This window comes from Salmo salar, chromosome ssa24 (genome assembly GCF_905237065.1).
Source record: "Salmo salar chromosome ssa24, Ssal_v3.1, whole genome shotgun sequence".
Classification (NCBI taxonomy): domain Eukaryota; kingdom Metazoa; phylum Chordata; class Actinopteri; order Salmoniformes; family Salmonidae; genus Salmo; species Salmo salar.
Window position 1 is genome coordinate 31,294,090 of NC_059465.1, and position 13,844 is coordinate 31,307,933.

The 13,844-nt window shown below is 42.7% G+C and overlaps 1 protein-coding gene across 1 annotated transcript in view; it reads right to left on the reverse strand.

Annotated features, from left to right (window-relative positions):
- Positions 1-3,790: 3,790 nt before the first annotated feature.
- Positions 3,791-13,844, reverse strand: part of fibcd1a (fibrinogen C domain containing 1a) — a 125,113-nt gene continuing 115,059 nt past the window's right edge. The window contains exon 8 of the mRNA XM_014172398.2: positions 3,791-6,875. Within this exon, the coding sequence (XP_014027873.1) occupies positions 6,613-6,875 (263 nt within the window). The 3' untranslated portion in view covers positions 3,791-6,612. The remainder of the gene's footprint in view (positions 6,876-13,844) is intronic.

Genomic DNA, 13,844 nt, shown 5'->3' on the forward strand with positions numbered 1-13,844 from the left:
CTACTCTGTGAAGTGTGTGTGTGTGTAAGAACTCAATTCGCCTTTGCACTCCTTCTAACGATGCAATTTTTAAGTGCACAAAACTCATTGCACTCTGTTCGTAACAGACTCTAGTTTTGGGAACAAAAAACTGTATTGGTATTGGGATTGAATGTTTCATCAATGAGAACATCCGCAGAATGTCGGCCAAATTTCATCTAGCTCCATCTTCTCTCACTTTCTGCCACTGGACTTCCTCTCATCACCATATTTGGTGGTGATTGGATGTTCTAAATGGATGCTTCAGATTTATACATCTGGTGAGACAACGGGCTCCTTCTTCCATCTGTGCTACAACCACATGAGAATACAAATGATATAAAACCTATTGGACTGCTCTTGCTTAAACATTTGCTCATTCAAATTAAAGTTATAATAGCTCTAAAGCATATTCAAGTAAAATCGTAATAAAGAGAATACAATACCTTAAGAAATCCATAAATGTATAATTGTTGTGCAGTTTATATCTGTAAGCTACATTGAGGTTTTCCTTTCATTATGTTTCGGCATTAGTGAGTAAGCCTAAGCTTTAGGGCCTAACTTTATGTGCGCCAAATAGGAACAGGCAGGTAAAGTTTTGGTGAAGTGGTAAAAGAGGATGATAGCATCCTCACACATAACATAGCCAGCACTGCTATCACCCTCTTTTACCACTTCAACAAAACTTTCCCAAACATTACTTTTATGTCCCTCTGTTGTCTTTATTTTCAACTCTCAATTTCACAGCTTTTCTCTTATTGAATTTAACTCAGGCATTGTCCTTTTTTGCCTCTGTGGATCAAAGTTTTTCTGCCATTTGGCTTTTGGGGTGTAGGCTACTTGGCACACATATTGTTTGGCCCAAAAGCTTAGGCTTATGCACTAATGCCAGATAGCCTAAAATAATGAGAAAAAAACTAAATGTAGTCTATAGATATAAATTGCACTAGAATGATACATTTACAGATTTTTTTAAGGTATTGTTTTCTCTTTACTCAACCTGGCCGCAACCCATCCGCCCTTCATCCGAACAATATATCATGCCCCTAAATCCACTGGTATAACAATGGGGACTGCACATTATGAGTCAACCCATTGCCTAGTGGTTAGAGCGTTGGACTAGTAACCGAAAGGTTGCCAGTTCAAATCCCTGAGCTGACAAGGCAGTTATCCCACTGTTCCTAGGGGGTCATTGAAAATAAGAATTTGTTCTTAACTAACTTGCCTAGTTAAATAAAGGTAAACTTTAAAAAAAATCTCTTTAATAGGAGAGATTTTCTAGAACTGACTGTTTGTGTAACTTGTGGTGAATGCAGTTCAGTCTGAACACAAAGAACTGAGAGTTGCTGTAAACATCAAACTGTACTGTCTGTGTCTATGTACTTCACTGACTCTGATAGCCCAGATAAGGAACAGACCTGGGTTCAAATCAAATACTATTTAAAAGGATTTCAAAAACTTTATCTGGGCTTAATTTGAGCTTGCCTGGAACATTGGAACCAATAGAACAAGAGTGCAAACCCCTCCCATTTGGTACTCCAGGCAGAGTAGAGCAAACTAGAGCTAAAGTATTTTAAATATTTCCAATAGTATTTGAACCCACGTCTGCTGAGAAACAGAACAGCAGGAACACAGACTTCTTATAGGGTAATGATGACAGTGGCTCAACACACCATATCGCTCCCCATTTCCTCTTGTACACCTCACACAACAGCCCTGTTCTGTCAGAATGTCATTTTCAAATACTTCACCCAATGAGTCTATTGCTGCAACATGGTGGGATAATTAGAGTGTTTGGCTGGATGGGGTACACACAGTTTACGCACCAACTACTTGTTTCCTGGTGCCATAATGGCCTGTTGTGAATTGCATAATGATGCTTGGATGTCATAGGTTATTCCATCCATCCATTGAATTCTTAATGCTTAGCTTCCTCGTTGACAAAGGTTTGTTGCGCCTAGAGCCATAATTAATGTGCTTGCTTCAAGACTACTCCAGACATTCAACATACTTCTTCTCCCTACTGTTCTTTAGACCCCAACTTATCTTAAACCATTTAAGCTAGACACCCCATTCCATTTCTAAAACGTGTAGACAAACCACACATAGATTGCACCTGTTTGATACCATTTGTAGTTTTTAAACTATTAAGTATTTTGTCCTCCTAAAAATATTGCAGAACATAAATAACTTCTACCAATCAGGAGATTAAACTATTTAAGTAACCGCATCACCTTCTGTCCTTCCTTGTTTCTAAACTAGACTAACTTCCCACTGACATTTCTAAAGGCACAGTCTCACCATTCCTGGTCTGTAACGCTTGATTGCAACATTTTAAGATGCCTGCAAGAGAGAGCTCATATTATATCAAGTAGTCAAAGTGTCCAGAAAGTAGGCTTTGAGAGAGAGAGAGGGAGAGAGAGAGGGAGAGAGAAAGAGAGAGAGAAAGAGAGGGAGAGAGAGAAAAAGAGAGAGAGGGAGAAAGAGAGAGAGAGGGAGAGAGAGACACACACACACACAAACACACGCACAATCTATTCTAGGCTCATCTTTTCAATTACCTGCTTATGAGCCCCCCTCCAGAAAGCCTTGTTCTAGCCTCCCTGACTTGTGAAGAGTAATTACCAGGCATAAATATGTCGACTGGAGACAGATAATACAAAATAGGGATGACACAGAAATAGTTCCAACGCACCAAGCATACATGCACCAAGAAAATGAATATTTCATAAATGCTGTTGAGAACATTCAAACACAGTAGAAGGATTCAAGAAAAAGCAATGGACATCACCATATCCAGGGAAATAGCCCGGTCAGGAGAGTTGGTTTAGATTGAAAACATCCAGAGATAATAGTCATTGCAGTATATGATAGACTGTTTACAAATGTCTACCTGGATTCATTCCGTTCCACTCAACAAACCATTTCTGCCTATTTTTTGGTTCATAAACAAAAAGAAAAATGAACCGAAAGGGAACGGTGATGGACATTGTGCATTTAGGGGAAAAACGATGAGAACAGCAGAAGTCAGTCGTCTTCCTAAGGGGGAGTTATATTGAAGGACATGTACCATTTCACGCCTTAGTAACTTCCACGGATGGTGGGTTAGGGCTATTAGGGTCTTGGATAAGGATGCAGTTCAACAGATCACCACTAGAGGTTCCAGAGGTCATTAAAGTCACAGATGTACTAATTTTCAGGGAGGATATTGCATTTCTAATATATTATAGCAGCCTATTTATGTAGAAAAAACATATTTTTGTCCCTCCCTAAAATTACAAACTGACAGTAGTCTCTTATTGAGAATGTTTTGTTCAATGTCTTTCTTATCACCACTCGGGCTCCTGAGTGGCGCAGCGGTCTAAGGCACTACATCTAAGTGCAAGCGGTGTCACTACAGTCCTGGTTTGAATCCAGGCTGTATCAGATCTGGATGTGATTGGGAGTCCCATAGGGCGTCGCACAATTGGCCCAGCGTCGTTCAGGTTTGGCCGGGGTAGGCCGCCATTGTAAATAAGAATTTGTTCTTAGCTGACTTGCCTAGTTAAATAAATGTTTTAAAAAAAGATTGTGGATTCATGGATTATCATCTAATTTAGTAGCCTTACTATAATGAGCTATACCATAAGGCTACAATCATAAAGAAAGAACTAAGCTTGTAAAATTATAAATGTAAGTACATGTAAGATACCTTTATTAAGCTTCTAAACAGACATTTCCACCCAGACCCTTCAAACCTTTAATGCTGCGAAGAGACAACTATACACATCTAAACAGTGGTTTATTTTTTTATTCCTTTTGAGACAAAAACATACAAATTATACTGTATGTCAATCGCAACGTATCTGCTTTTAAAGTGCTCATATTGGACTGAGGGATCTTTTACAACAACAGCAGACCATTATAAACAGACTCAAAATAATATCAACATCAAAATCTCATCTTCAAGCTGGACTCCTTATTGGTTAAACTGCCACGTTAGATTGCGATATTACAACAACAAAGAAGTTACTGTAAACAACAAACACTGTTTTTTCCCCCCCACGGACATCTCTGCCCTGCTTCATGAACAAAACAATAACAACGGACGTTGGGCAGACAGTTGCGTAGTTTCTCTTACTGCGAATTCCATCTTTTGAGCTTCAGCCAAACTTAGACAGATCTCTCTACCTATCACATATTGGTGAGGTTAATAAGATATGTTTTCACTCAACCTTTAAATGGAAACATTAGCCACATCATGACAAAACAAATAGAGGTTAAATAAGGAAATAAATAAATACATGATTACAGTAAATAAACAATGGCTGCAACATAATACAGAATTCATAGAAGACCACCACATTCCCAGTAAACACATAACTACCACATAATGTCGTCTCAAGACTCCAATTTGTGAGCCTCAACGTGCCACTACAACTTTGTAACAACACATTTTTACATTTTAGTAATTTAGCAGACACTCTTATCCAGAGCAACTTACAGAAGCAATTAGGGTTAAGTGCCTTGCTCAAGATCACAACAACTTATTTTTCCGCTAGGCTTCGGTTACCTTCGGCAACATGCTCAACAGTCTTATAGGCTACCTACCTGCCGCTAGCCTACCTGACATGTTGTCATTCTGACTTTTACAGCTGACGAGGCACCACACAGATGTACAATTGTCTGCTGCCACAAAGGCATCTAAAGCAATGCCAAGTCACTGTAAAGAAGGAGAAAGACACACTGTACAGTCCTACTGTACCAGTGACACAATGCCATTCAATGCCTGGCCAACTGGCTGCTTTTTGTGGGGAATGAGTTGCCAGAAGTCGTTGTATTATGACACAAATAATACGTTTTGGATATGTTTTTTTTCTACTGTGGGTGCCCGATAGGGAATCTCAATATTTGGTACTGAGTAAAGGACACGGTTTGCCTTATTTATTAACCACCTCCTGTACAGACGCATCACTGAAGAGGACTGAGACTAGAAGGCTGCGTTTACACAGATAGCCACATTCTGATCTTTTTTTACACTCCTTGGTCTTTTGACCAATCACATCAGATCTTTTCACATCAAATCTTTTTCAGAGCTGATCTGATTAATGAATTGGGCTGCCTGTGTACATGTAGCCAAAAACCAGTATACTGAAACATTTGAGTTGAGTCAAGACAGCATGTCAGTGAACAGACTTGTCTCTCAGTGATTGTAAAGTAAGGGAGAGAAAGTGAGAGACAGGGAAGCCTCCACATGACAAGGAGCTGAACTTATAGGCTAGTAGCTACTGTCTGAGAAGGATTCCACCACCAACTGGAAGTCTACACAGATACAGGCCTCTGATCATAATTGGCCCAGCCCGCTGGCCGAGCCCCCTCACCTATGCTCTTCTTCTCTCTACTACCATTGTCACAGGTCACACACGCATGCCACTCAAAGCCAGTCTTGTGGGGTCAATGTCTTTTGAAAATGTTACATAAAAAACGAGGCTGCCATTTATGAACTGATTGGCTTGAAAACCCCTGTCTGACTGATATAATGTCTTTGTCATGAATGTGTCTTACTGGGCACAGGACTGACACATGATCACAAGGTATGTCTAGGGGTTAACCAGGAGCTAGGGGTCAACCATTAGCTAGAGGTTAACCAGGAGCTAGGGGTCAATCAGAAGCTAGGGGTCAACCAGGAGCTAGGGGTCAACCATTAGCTAGAGGTTAACCAGGAGCTAGGGGTCAATCAGAAACTAGGGGTCAACCAGGAGCTAGGGGTCAATCAGGAGCTAGGGGTCAACCAGGAGCTAGGGGTCAACCATTAGCTAGAGGTCAACCAGGAGCTAGGGGTCAAACATTAGCTAGAGGTTAACCAGGAGCCAGGGGTCAATCAGAAACTAGGGGTCAACTAGGAGCTAGGGGGTCAATCAGGAGCTAGGGGTCAACCAGGAGCTAGGGGTCAACCAGGAGCTAGGGATTAACAAGGAGCTAGGGGTCAACCAGGAGCAAGGGGTCAACCAGGAGCTAGGGGTTAACCAGGAGCTAGGGGTCAACCAGGAGCTCATGTAGCTGACCGGGTTCAAACCCACGTTTCCTGTGCGCCACAATATGGTCATAGCCCACTGAGCTAAAGCCTAAGCATTAGCTTGGGGAGCTAACACAAGTCTCTAGGTCTCAAGCAAGGTTACTCATCAAGCAAACCTGGTTCACCGAAACCAGTGCGTAACACTTAGGAGAACTCAGGATGCTGTCAGATGCAAAGATAACTGTACATACAAGTAACAGGGACAGCCAAAATAAACTGTAAGAAATTCTATTAATTTAATAAGGGAATGAGAGAAATCCTAACATTTCATATTTCAAAATTCCACAACGATACTGTAGTTCTGACATTACCTGCATCATTTTGACATAATTATTACAAACATGATCAGATCAGCGAGAGATTGCAAAAGGTTACAAAACCTTGGAGGCTTCAACACAACACCACAAGAGGGGATTTGAATGTTTTTGGACAGGGGTTACAGTATGAGCATAGTCCTCATTCTGATTCTCGGCAGGTTGAGTGTCTTTAAAAACACCTAAGTCCATTAGTCTATGGTTTCTCGTAGTATTGTTTCCATCTCATTTGTTCTCCTCTCTCGTGGCCCTAATCTTCATCTCTGCGAATTTGAGGGAGTACTGCCAACCCGTCCAGGAGGACCACTCGATGCCGTCGGCGTAGGAAGTGTGCTGCCCACGCAGGTACTGTCCGTTCAGGTTGGACGTGTGGCAGTTGCGGTACCACCAGGCACCGTGGTAGAAGGAGGCACAGTTGTTCTCTGAGTGATCGTTATCTTGGTCCTTGGTGGTGAATTTCATCCCATTGTGTTTGAGCATTGAGTCACCTTACAAAGACAGACAGACAGACAGACAGACAGACAGACAGACAGACAGACAGACAGACAGACAGACAGACAGACAGACAGACAGACAGACAGACAGACAGACAGACAGACAGACAGACAGACAGACAGACAGACAGACAGACAGACAGACAGACAGACAGACAGACAGACAGACAGACAGACAGACAGACAGACAGAACAAAAAGAGGGGTGGGTGCAGCAGCAGGGAGTACAGAGAGACAGAGAGGGAGGGTGGGTAATGAGAGAGGTACAGTGTTAGCTCTTACCTCCTTCACATCCAGCATGTTTTGCCAGGATCATAATGACAGGTGTGGTGGTACTGTACTGTACTGTATATGTGTGAGAGGTTTAACAACAAGGACCATTACTGCTGGGTGAAATATAATAGTAAACTGCTAATTGAAAATAAATGAACACCACAGGGACAGGGAAGTCAGTTACTTCCCTTTATCCAGGTTCTGTGTGTGTGTGTGTGTGTGTGTGTGTGTGTGTGTGTGTGTGTGTGTGTGTGTGTGTGTGTGTGTGTGTGTGTGTGTGAGAGAAAGAGATAGATATGTGTGGGTTGAATGTGTGTGTGTGTGTGTGTGTGTGTGTGTGTGTGTGTGTGTGTGTGTGTGTGTGTGTGTGTGTGTGTGTGTGTGTGTGTGTGTGTGTGTGTGTGTGTGTGTGTGTGTGTGTGTGTGAGAGAGAGAGAGAGAGATATGTGTGGGTTGAATGTGTGTGTGTGTGTGTGTGTGTGGGTGCGTGCGTGCGTGCGTGAGAGAAAGAGAGAGATATGTGTAGGTTGAATGTGTGTGTGTGTGTGTGTGTGTGTGTGTGTGTGTGTGTGTGTGTGTGTGTGTGTGTGCGCAGATCAGAGGGAGGCATGTAGAGAGGCTGTAGGCTTTATGTGCTGCAGCAGTGGTGGCCTTATTAAACCCTATGGTGTACTGTATGTCTCAGGGATGTAACGTAGCAGCCAGTGGCATGTTAATCTAATCCCCTCTCAGTGCAGCACCAAGCTCTACTCTGCAGGTGCTGATTCTGCTGTGACTGGACAGCTGCTTCTTTCCCACATAGCACCGTGGTTTCTTGTACTGATATCCTTTCAGATGCTTATCTTCATTGTCTTGTAATCTTGGGCTGATGGTAATGAGGAAAATCTCTCCCCATCTATCCCACTATGCAGAGCACAGATCCTGTTGTATATTTCCATTTTCCACCAGGAGCCTCAGTATAGACTTATTTAACTCTGTACCTTCAGGCTCTGATCAGGCCCTACACCCAAACAAGGGCACTGCGTTCATCCACCTCTGGCCTGCTCGCCTCCCTACCTCTGAGGAAGCACAGTTCCCGCTCAGCCCAGTCAAAACTGTTCGCTGCTCTGGCACCCCAATGGTGGAACAAGCTCCCTCACGACGCCAGGACAGCGGAGTCAATCACCACCTTCCGGAGTCACCTGAAACCCCACCTCTTTAAGGAATACCTGGGATAGGATAAAGTAATCCTTCTACCCCCCCCTTAAAGATTTAGATGCACTATTGTAAAGTGGTTGTTCCACTGGATATTATAAGGTGAATGCACCAATTTGTAAGTCGCTCTGGATAAGAGCGTCTGCTAAATGACTTAAATGTAAATGTAAATGTAACTCTTGTTCAACCAGGTGAGTTGGCTGAGAACAAGTTACACTGTAGTATGTGAGGTCAGATTGGGAATTTAGCCAGGTGGTTAACTCCCTTACTCCTACGACAATGCCATCGGATTCTTACAGACCGCATAATTTGTTTTGTTCTTTAATTTCGTGGTATCCAATTGGTAGTAGTTACAGTCTTGTCTCATCGCTGCAACTTCCCTATGGACTCGGGAGAGGCAAAGGTTGAGAGCCATGTGTCCTCCGAAACACAACCCAACCAAGCCGCACTGCTTCTTGACACAACGCACATCCAACCCGGAAGCCAGCCGCACCAATGTGTCAGAGGAAACACCGTACACCTGGCGACCTGGTCAGCGTGCAATGCGCCCGGCCCGCCACAGGAGTCGCTAGTGCACAATGAGACAAGGATATCCCTGCCGGCCAAACCCTCCCTAACCCGGACGACGCTGGGCCAATTGTGCGTGGCCCCATGGACCTCCCGGTCGCAGCCGGCTGCGACAGAGCCTGGGCTCGAACCCAGAATCTCTGGTGGCACAGCTAGACCACTGCGCCACCCGGGAGGCCCTTTGTTTTGTTCTTGAAGACTGTGAAGAGACATACACTCACATACACACACCTCGTGGGGACCTAAAACGTATTTCCATTCAAAATCCTATTTTCCCTAACACCTAACCCTAATCCTAACTCTAACGCCTAAACCTAACCCTAATTCTAACCCTAAACCTAACCTCTCCTCATTGGGATTTGGGAAATGTCCCCATGAGGAAGAATCTTCCTTGTTTTACTATTCTGTGGGGACATTTGGGGATTTTAGGTCCCCATGAAGATAGAAGAACAAGACCACACACACACACGCACACACGCACACATACCCACACATTATTCTTAGTATTATTCATTTTATTTATTTTCTCTTTCTTCTTCTTATAATTTTTAAAATAGTAGTATTTTCCTTTAGTCATACAGTTCTTAGTTTAAATGTGGGTTGCTGTTCCTGTTCATTACTGTTCTGTATTTTGTCATGCTATACGTTTTGTGTGGATCCCAGGAAGGATAGCTGCTACTGCTTCAACAGCTAATGAGGATCCGAATAAAAATAATGAAGATGAAAGAGAGTGGTGATGATAATAGTAAAATCATGAAGATGAAAGAGAGTGGTGATGATAATAGTAAAATCATGAAGATGAAAGAGAGTGGTGATGATAATAGTAAAATCATGAAGATGAAAGAGAGTGGTGATGATAACAGTAAAATCATGAAGATGAAAGAGAGTGGTGATGATAACAGTAAAATCATGAAGATGAAAGAGAGTGGTGATGATAATAGTAAAATCATGAAGATGAAAGAGAGTGGTGATGATAACAGTAAAATCATGAAGATGAAAGAGAGTGGTGATGATAATAGTAAAATCATGAAGATGAAAGAGAGTGGTGATGATAATAGTAAAATCATGAAGATGAAAGAGAGTGGTGATGATAACAGTAAAATCATGAAGATGAAAGAGAGTGGTGATGATAACAGTAAAATCATGAAGATGAAAGAGAGTGGTGATGATAACAGTAAAATCATGAAGATGAAAGAGAGTGGTGATGATAACAGTAAAATCATGAAGATGAAAGAGAGTGGTGATGATAATAGTAAAATCATGAAGATGAAAGAGAGTGGTGATGATAACAGTAAAATCATGAAGATGAAAGAGAGTGGTGATGATAATAGTAAAATCATGAAGATGAAAGAGAGTGGTGATGATAATAGTAAAATCATGAAGATGAAAGAGAGTGGTGATGATAACAGTAAAATCATGAAGATGAAAGAGAGTGGTGATGATAACAGTAAAATCATGAAGATGAAAGAGAGTGGTGATGATAATAGTAAAATCATGAAGATGAAAGAGAGTGGTGATGATAATAGTAAAATCATGAAGATGAAAGAGAGTGGTGATGATAATAGTAAAATCATGAAGATGAAAGAGAGTGGTGATGATAATAGTAAAATCATGAAGATGAAAGAGAGTGGTGATGATAATAGTAAAATCATGAAGATGAAAGAGAGTGGTGATGATAACAGTAAAATCATGAAGATGAAAGAGAGTGGTGATGATAACAGTAAAATCATGAAGATGAAAGAGAGTGGTGATGATAACAGTAAAATCATGAAGATGAAAGAGAGTGGTGATGATAATAGTAAAATCATGAAGATGAAAGAGAGTGGTGATGATAATAGTAAAATCATGAAGATGAAAGAGAGTGGTGATGATAATAGTAAAATCATGAAGATGAAAGAGAGTGGTGATGATAACAGTAAAATCATGAAGATGAAAGAGAGTGGTGATGATAATAGTAAAATCATGAAGATGAAAGAGAGTGGTGATGATAACAGTAAAATCAGGAAGATGAAAGAGAGTGGTGATGATAATAGTAAAATCATGAAGATGAAAGAGAGTGGTGATGATAACAGTAAAATCATGAAGATGAAAGAGAGTGGTGATGATAACAGTAAAATCATGAAGATGAAAGAGAGTGGTGATGATAATAGTAAAATCATGAAGATGAAAGAGAGTGGTGATGATAACAGTAAAATCATGAAGATGAAAGAGAGTGGTGATGATAATAGTAAAATCATGAAGATGAAAGAGAGTGGTGATGATAACAGTAAAATCATGAAGATGAAAGAGAGTGGTGATGATAACAGTAAAATCAGGAAGATGAAAGAGAGTGGTGATGATAACAGTAAAATCATGAAGATGAAAGAGAGTGGTGATGATAACAGTAAAATCATGAAGATGAAAGAGAGTGGTGATGATAACAGTAAAATCATGAAGATGAAAGAGAGTGGTGATGATAATAGTAAAATCATGAAGATGAAAGAGAGTGGTGATGATAACAGTAAAATCATGCAATTGCACAAATCGCAGTGGCAGTTTATTAGGGAACACTGTAGTCCTATGTCAGTCTGCCTCTCTTCCTACGGAAGAAGTACCCCGGAGCATTGTAGGCCTACTACTGTACCTCTTATCAACAAGCTTGTGGATTACTGACAAAAAGGTTGGCAACCTTTATAATATTGAATTATTGTAAACATAGTGGCAGGACATGATAATGAAACACTGTATTAATGATTAACATCTTAAATTCTCTAAGACACCTCCGAAAAAGGATGCCTACTGTACCATTATAAAAATGTAATGTAGGACACATTTGAATAAAAAATCATCAGAGAAACCTACAACGAGAGCAGCGAGAATATTTAAACATGCAACAGAACTCATAATCATAATGAATACATTAAAACATCAGAGAGAACTTATGCGCTTCTCCACGAGCATTGTAGCAAAAATTATTCAACACTCCTGGGCCCTCCTAATGAAATGGTTAAAACATTTCAGTTAGGTAACAAACTGTCATTAAATCGTTTATTTTAAGTTCTGAGGTAAGCACTCAACGTGTTTACCAATTCACTCACTCACTCACTCACTCACTCACTCACTCACTCACTCACTCACTCACTCACTCACTCACTCACTCACTCACTCACTCACTCACTCACTCACTCACTCACTCACTCACTCACTCACTCACTCACTCACTCACTCACTCAATTAGGGCTGTTGCGGTGACCGTATTACAACCACACCGGCAGTTATGAGTCATGACTGCAGTAAAATTCCATGTGACCTTTGAGTCACGGTATTCTCCTGTTATGCACTCTGGACATGCATTGGTAGTATCCAACTCGCTAACAACCATCAGGTCCTAATGGCCTGGTACTCAGGGCTCTATTGTCCCTCCATAGGATCCTAATGGACTGATACTCAGGGCTCTATTGTCCCTCCATCAGGTCCTAATGGCCTGGTACTCAGGGCTCGGTTGTCCCTCCATCAGGTCCTAATGGCCTGGTACGCAGGGCTCTATTGTCCCTCCATCAGGTCCTAATGGCCTGGTACTCAGGGCTCTGTTGTCCCTCCATCAGGTCCTAATGGCCTGGTACTCAGGGCTCTATTGTCCCTCCATCAGGTCCTAATGGCCTGGTACTCAGTGCTCTGTTGTCCCTCCATCAGTTTCTAATGGCCTGGTACTCAGGGCTCTGTTGTCCCTCCATCAGGACCTAATGGCCTGGTACTCAGGGCTCTATTGTCCCTCCATCAGGTCCTAATGGCCTGATACTCAGGGCTCTATTGTCCCTCCATCAGGTCCTAATGGCCTGGTACTCAGTGCTCTGTTGTCCCTCCATCAGATTCTAATGGCCTGGTACTCAGGGCTCTGTTGTCCCTCCATCAGGACCTAATGGCCTGGTACTCAGGGCTCTATTATCCCTCCATCAGATTCTAATGGCCTGGTACTCAGGGCTCTGTTGTCCCTCCATCAGGACCTAATGGCCTGGTACTCAGGGCTCTATTGTCCCTCCATCAGGTCCTAATGGCCTGGTACTCAGGGCTCTGTTGTCCCTCAATCAGGTCCTAATGGCCTGATACTCAGGGCTCTATTGTCCCTCCATCAGGTCCTAATGGCCTGGTACTCAGGGCTCTGTTGTCCCTCCATCAGGTCCTAATGGCCTGATACTCAGGGCTCTATTGTCCCACCATCAGGTCCTAATGGCCTGATACTCAGGGCTCTATTGTCCCACCATCAGATTCTAATGGCCTGATACTCAGGGCTCTATTGTCCCTCCATCAGGTCCTAATGGCCTGGAACTCAGGGCTCTGTTGTCCCTCCATAGGATCCTAATGGCCTGATACTCAGGGCTCTATTGTCCCTCCATCAGGTCCTAATGGCCTGGTACTCAGGGCTCTGTTGTCCCCACATCAGGTCCTAATGGCCTGATACTCAGGGCTCTATTGTCCCTCCATCAGGTCCTAATGGCCTGGTACTCAGGGCTCTGTTGTCCCTCCATCAGGTTCTAATGGCCTGGTACTCAGGGCTCTGTTGTCCCTCCATCAGGTCCTAATGGCTAAGGGCTCGGTTGTCCCTCCATCAGATCCTAATGGCCTGGTACTCAGGGCTCTGTTGTCCCTCCATCAGGTCCTAATGGCCTGATACTCAGGGCTCTATTGTCCCTCCATCAGGTCCTAATGGCCTGGTACTCAGGGCTCTGTTGTCCCTCCATCCGGTTCTAATGGCCTGGTACTCAGGGCTCTGTTGTCCCTCCATCAGATCCTAATGGCTAAGGGCTCTATTGTCCCTCCATCAGGTCCTAATGGCCTGGTACTCAGGGCTCTGTTGTCCCTCCATCAGGTCCTAATGGCCTGGTACTCAGGGCTCTATTGTCCCTCCATCAGGTCCAAATGGCCTGGTACTCAGGGCTCTACTGTCCCTCCA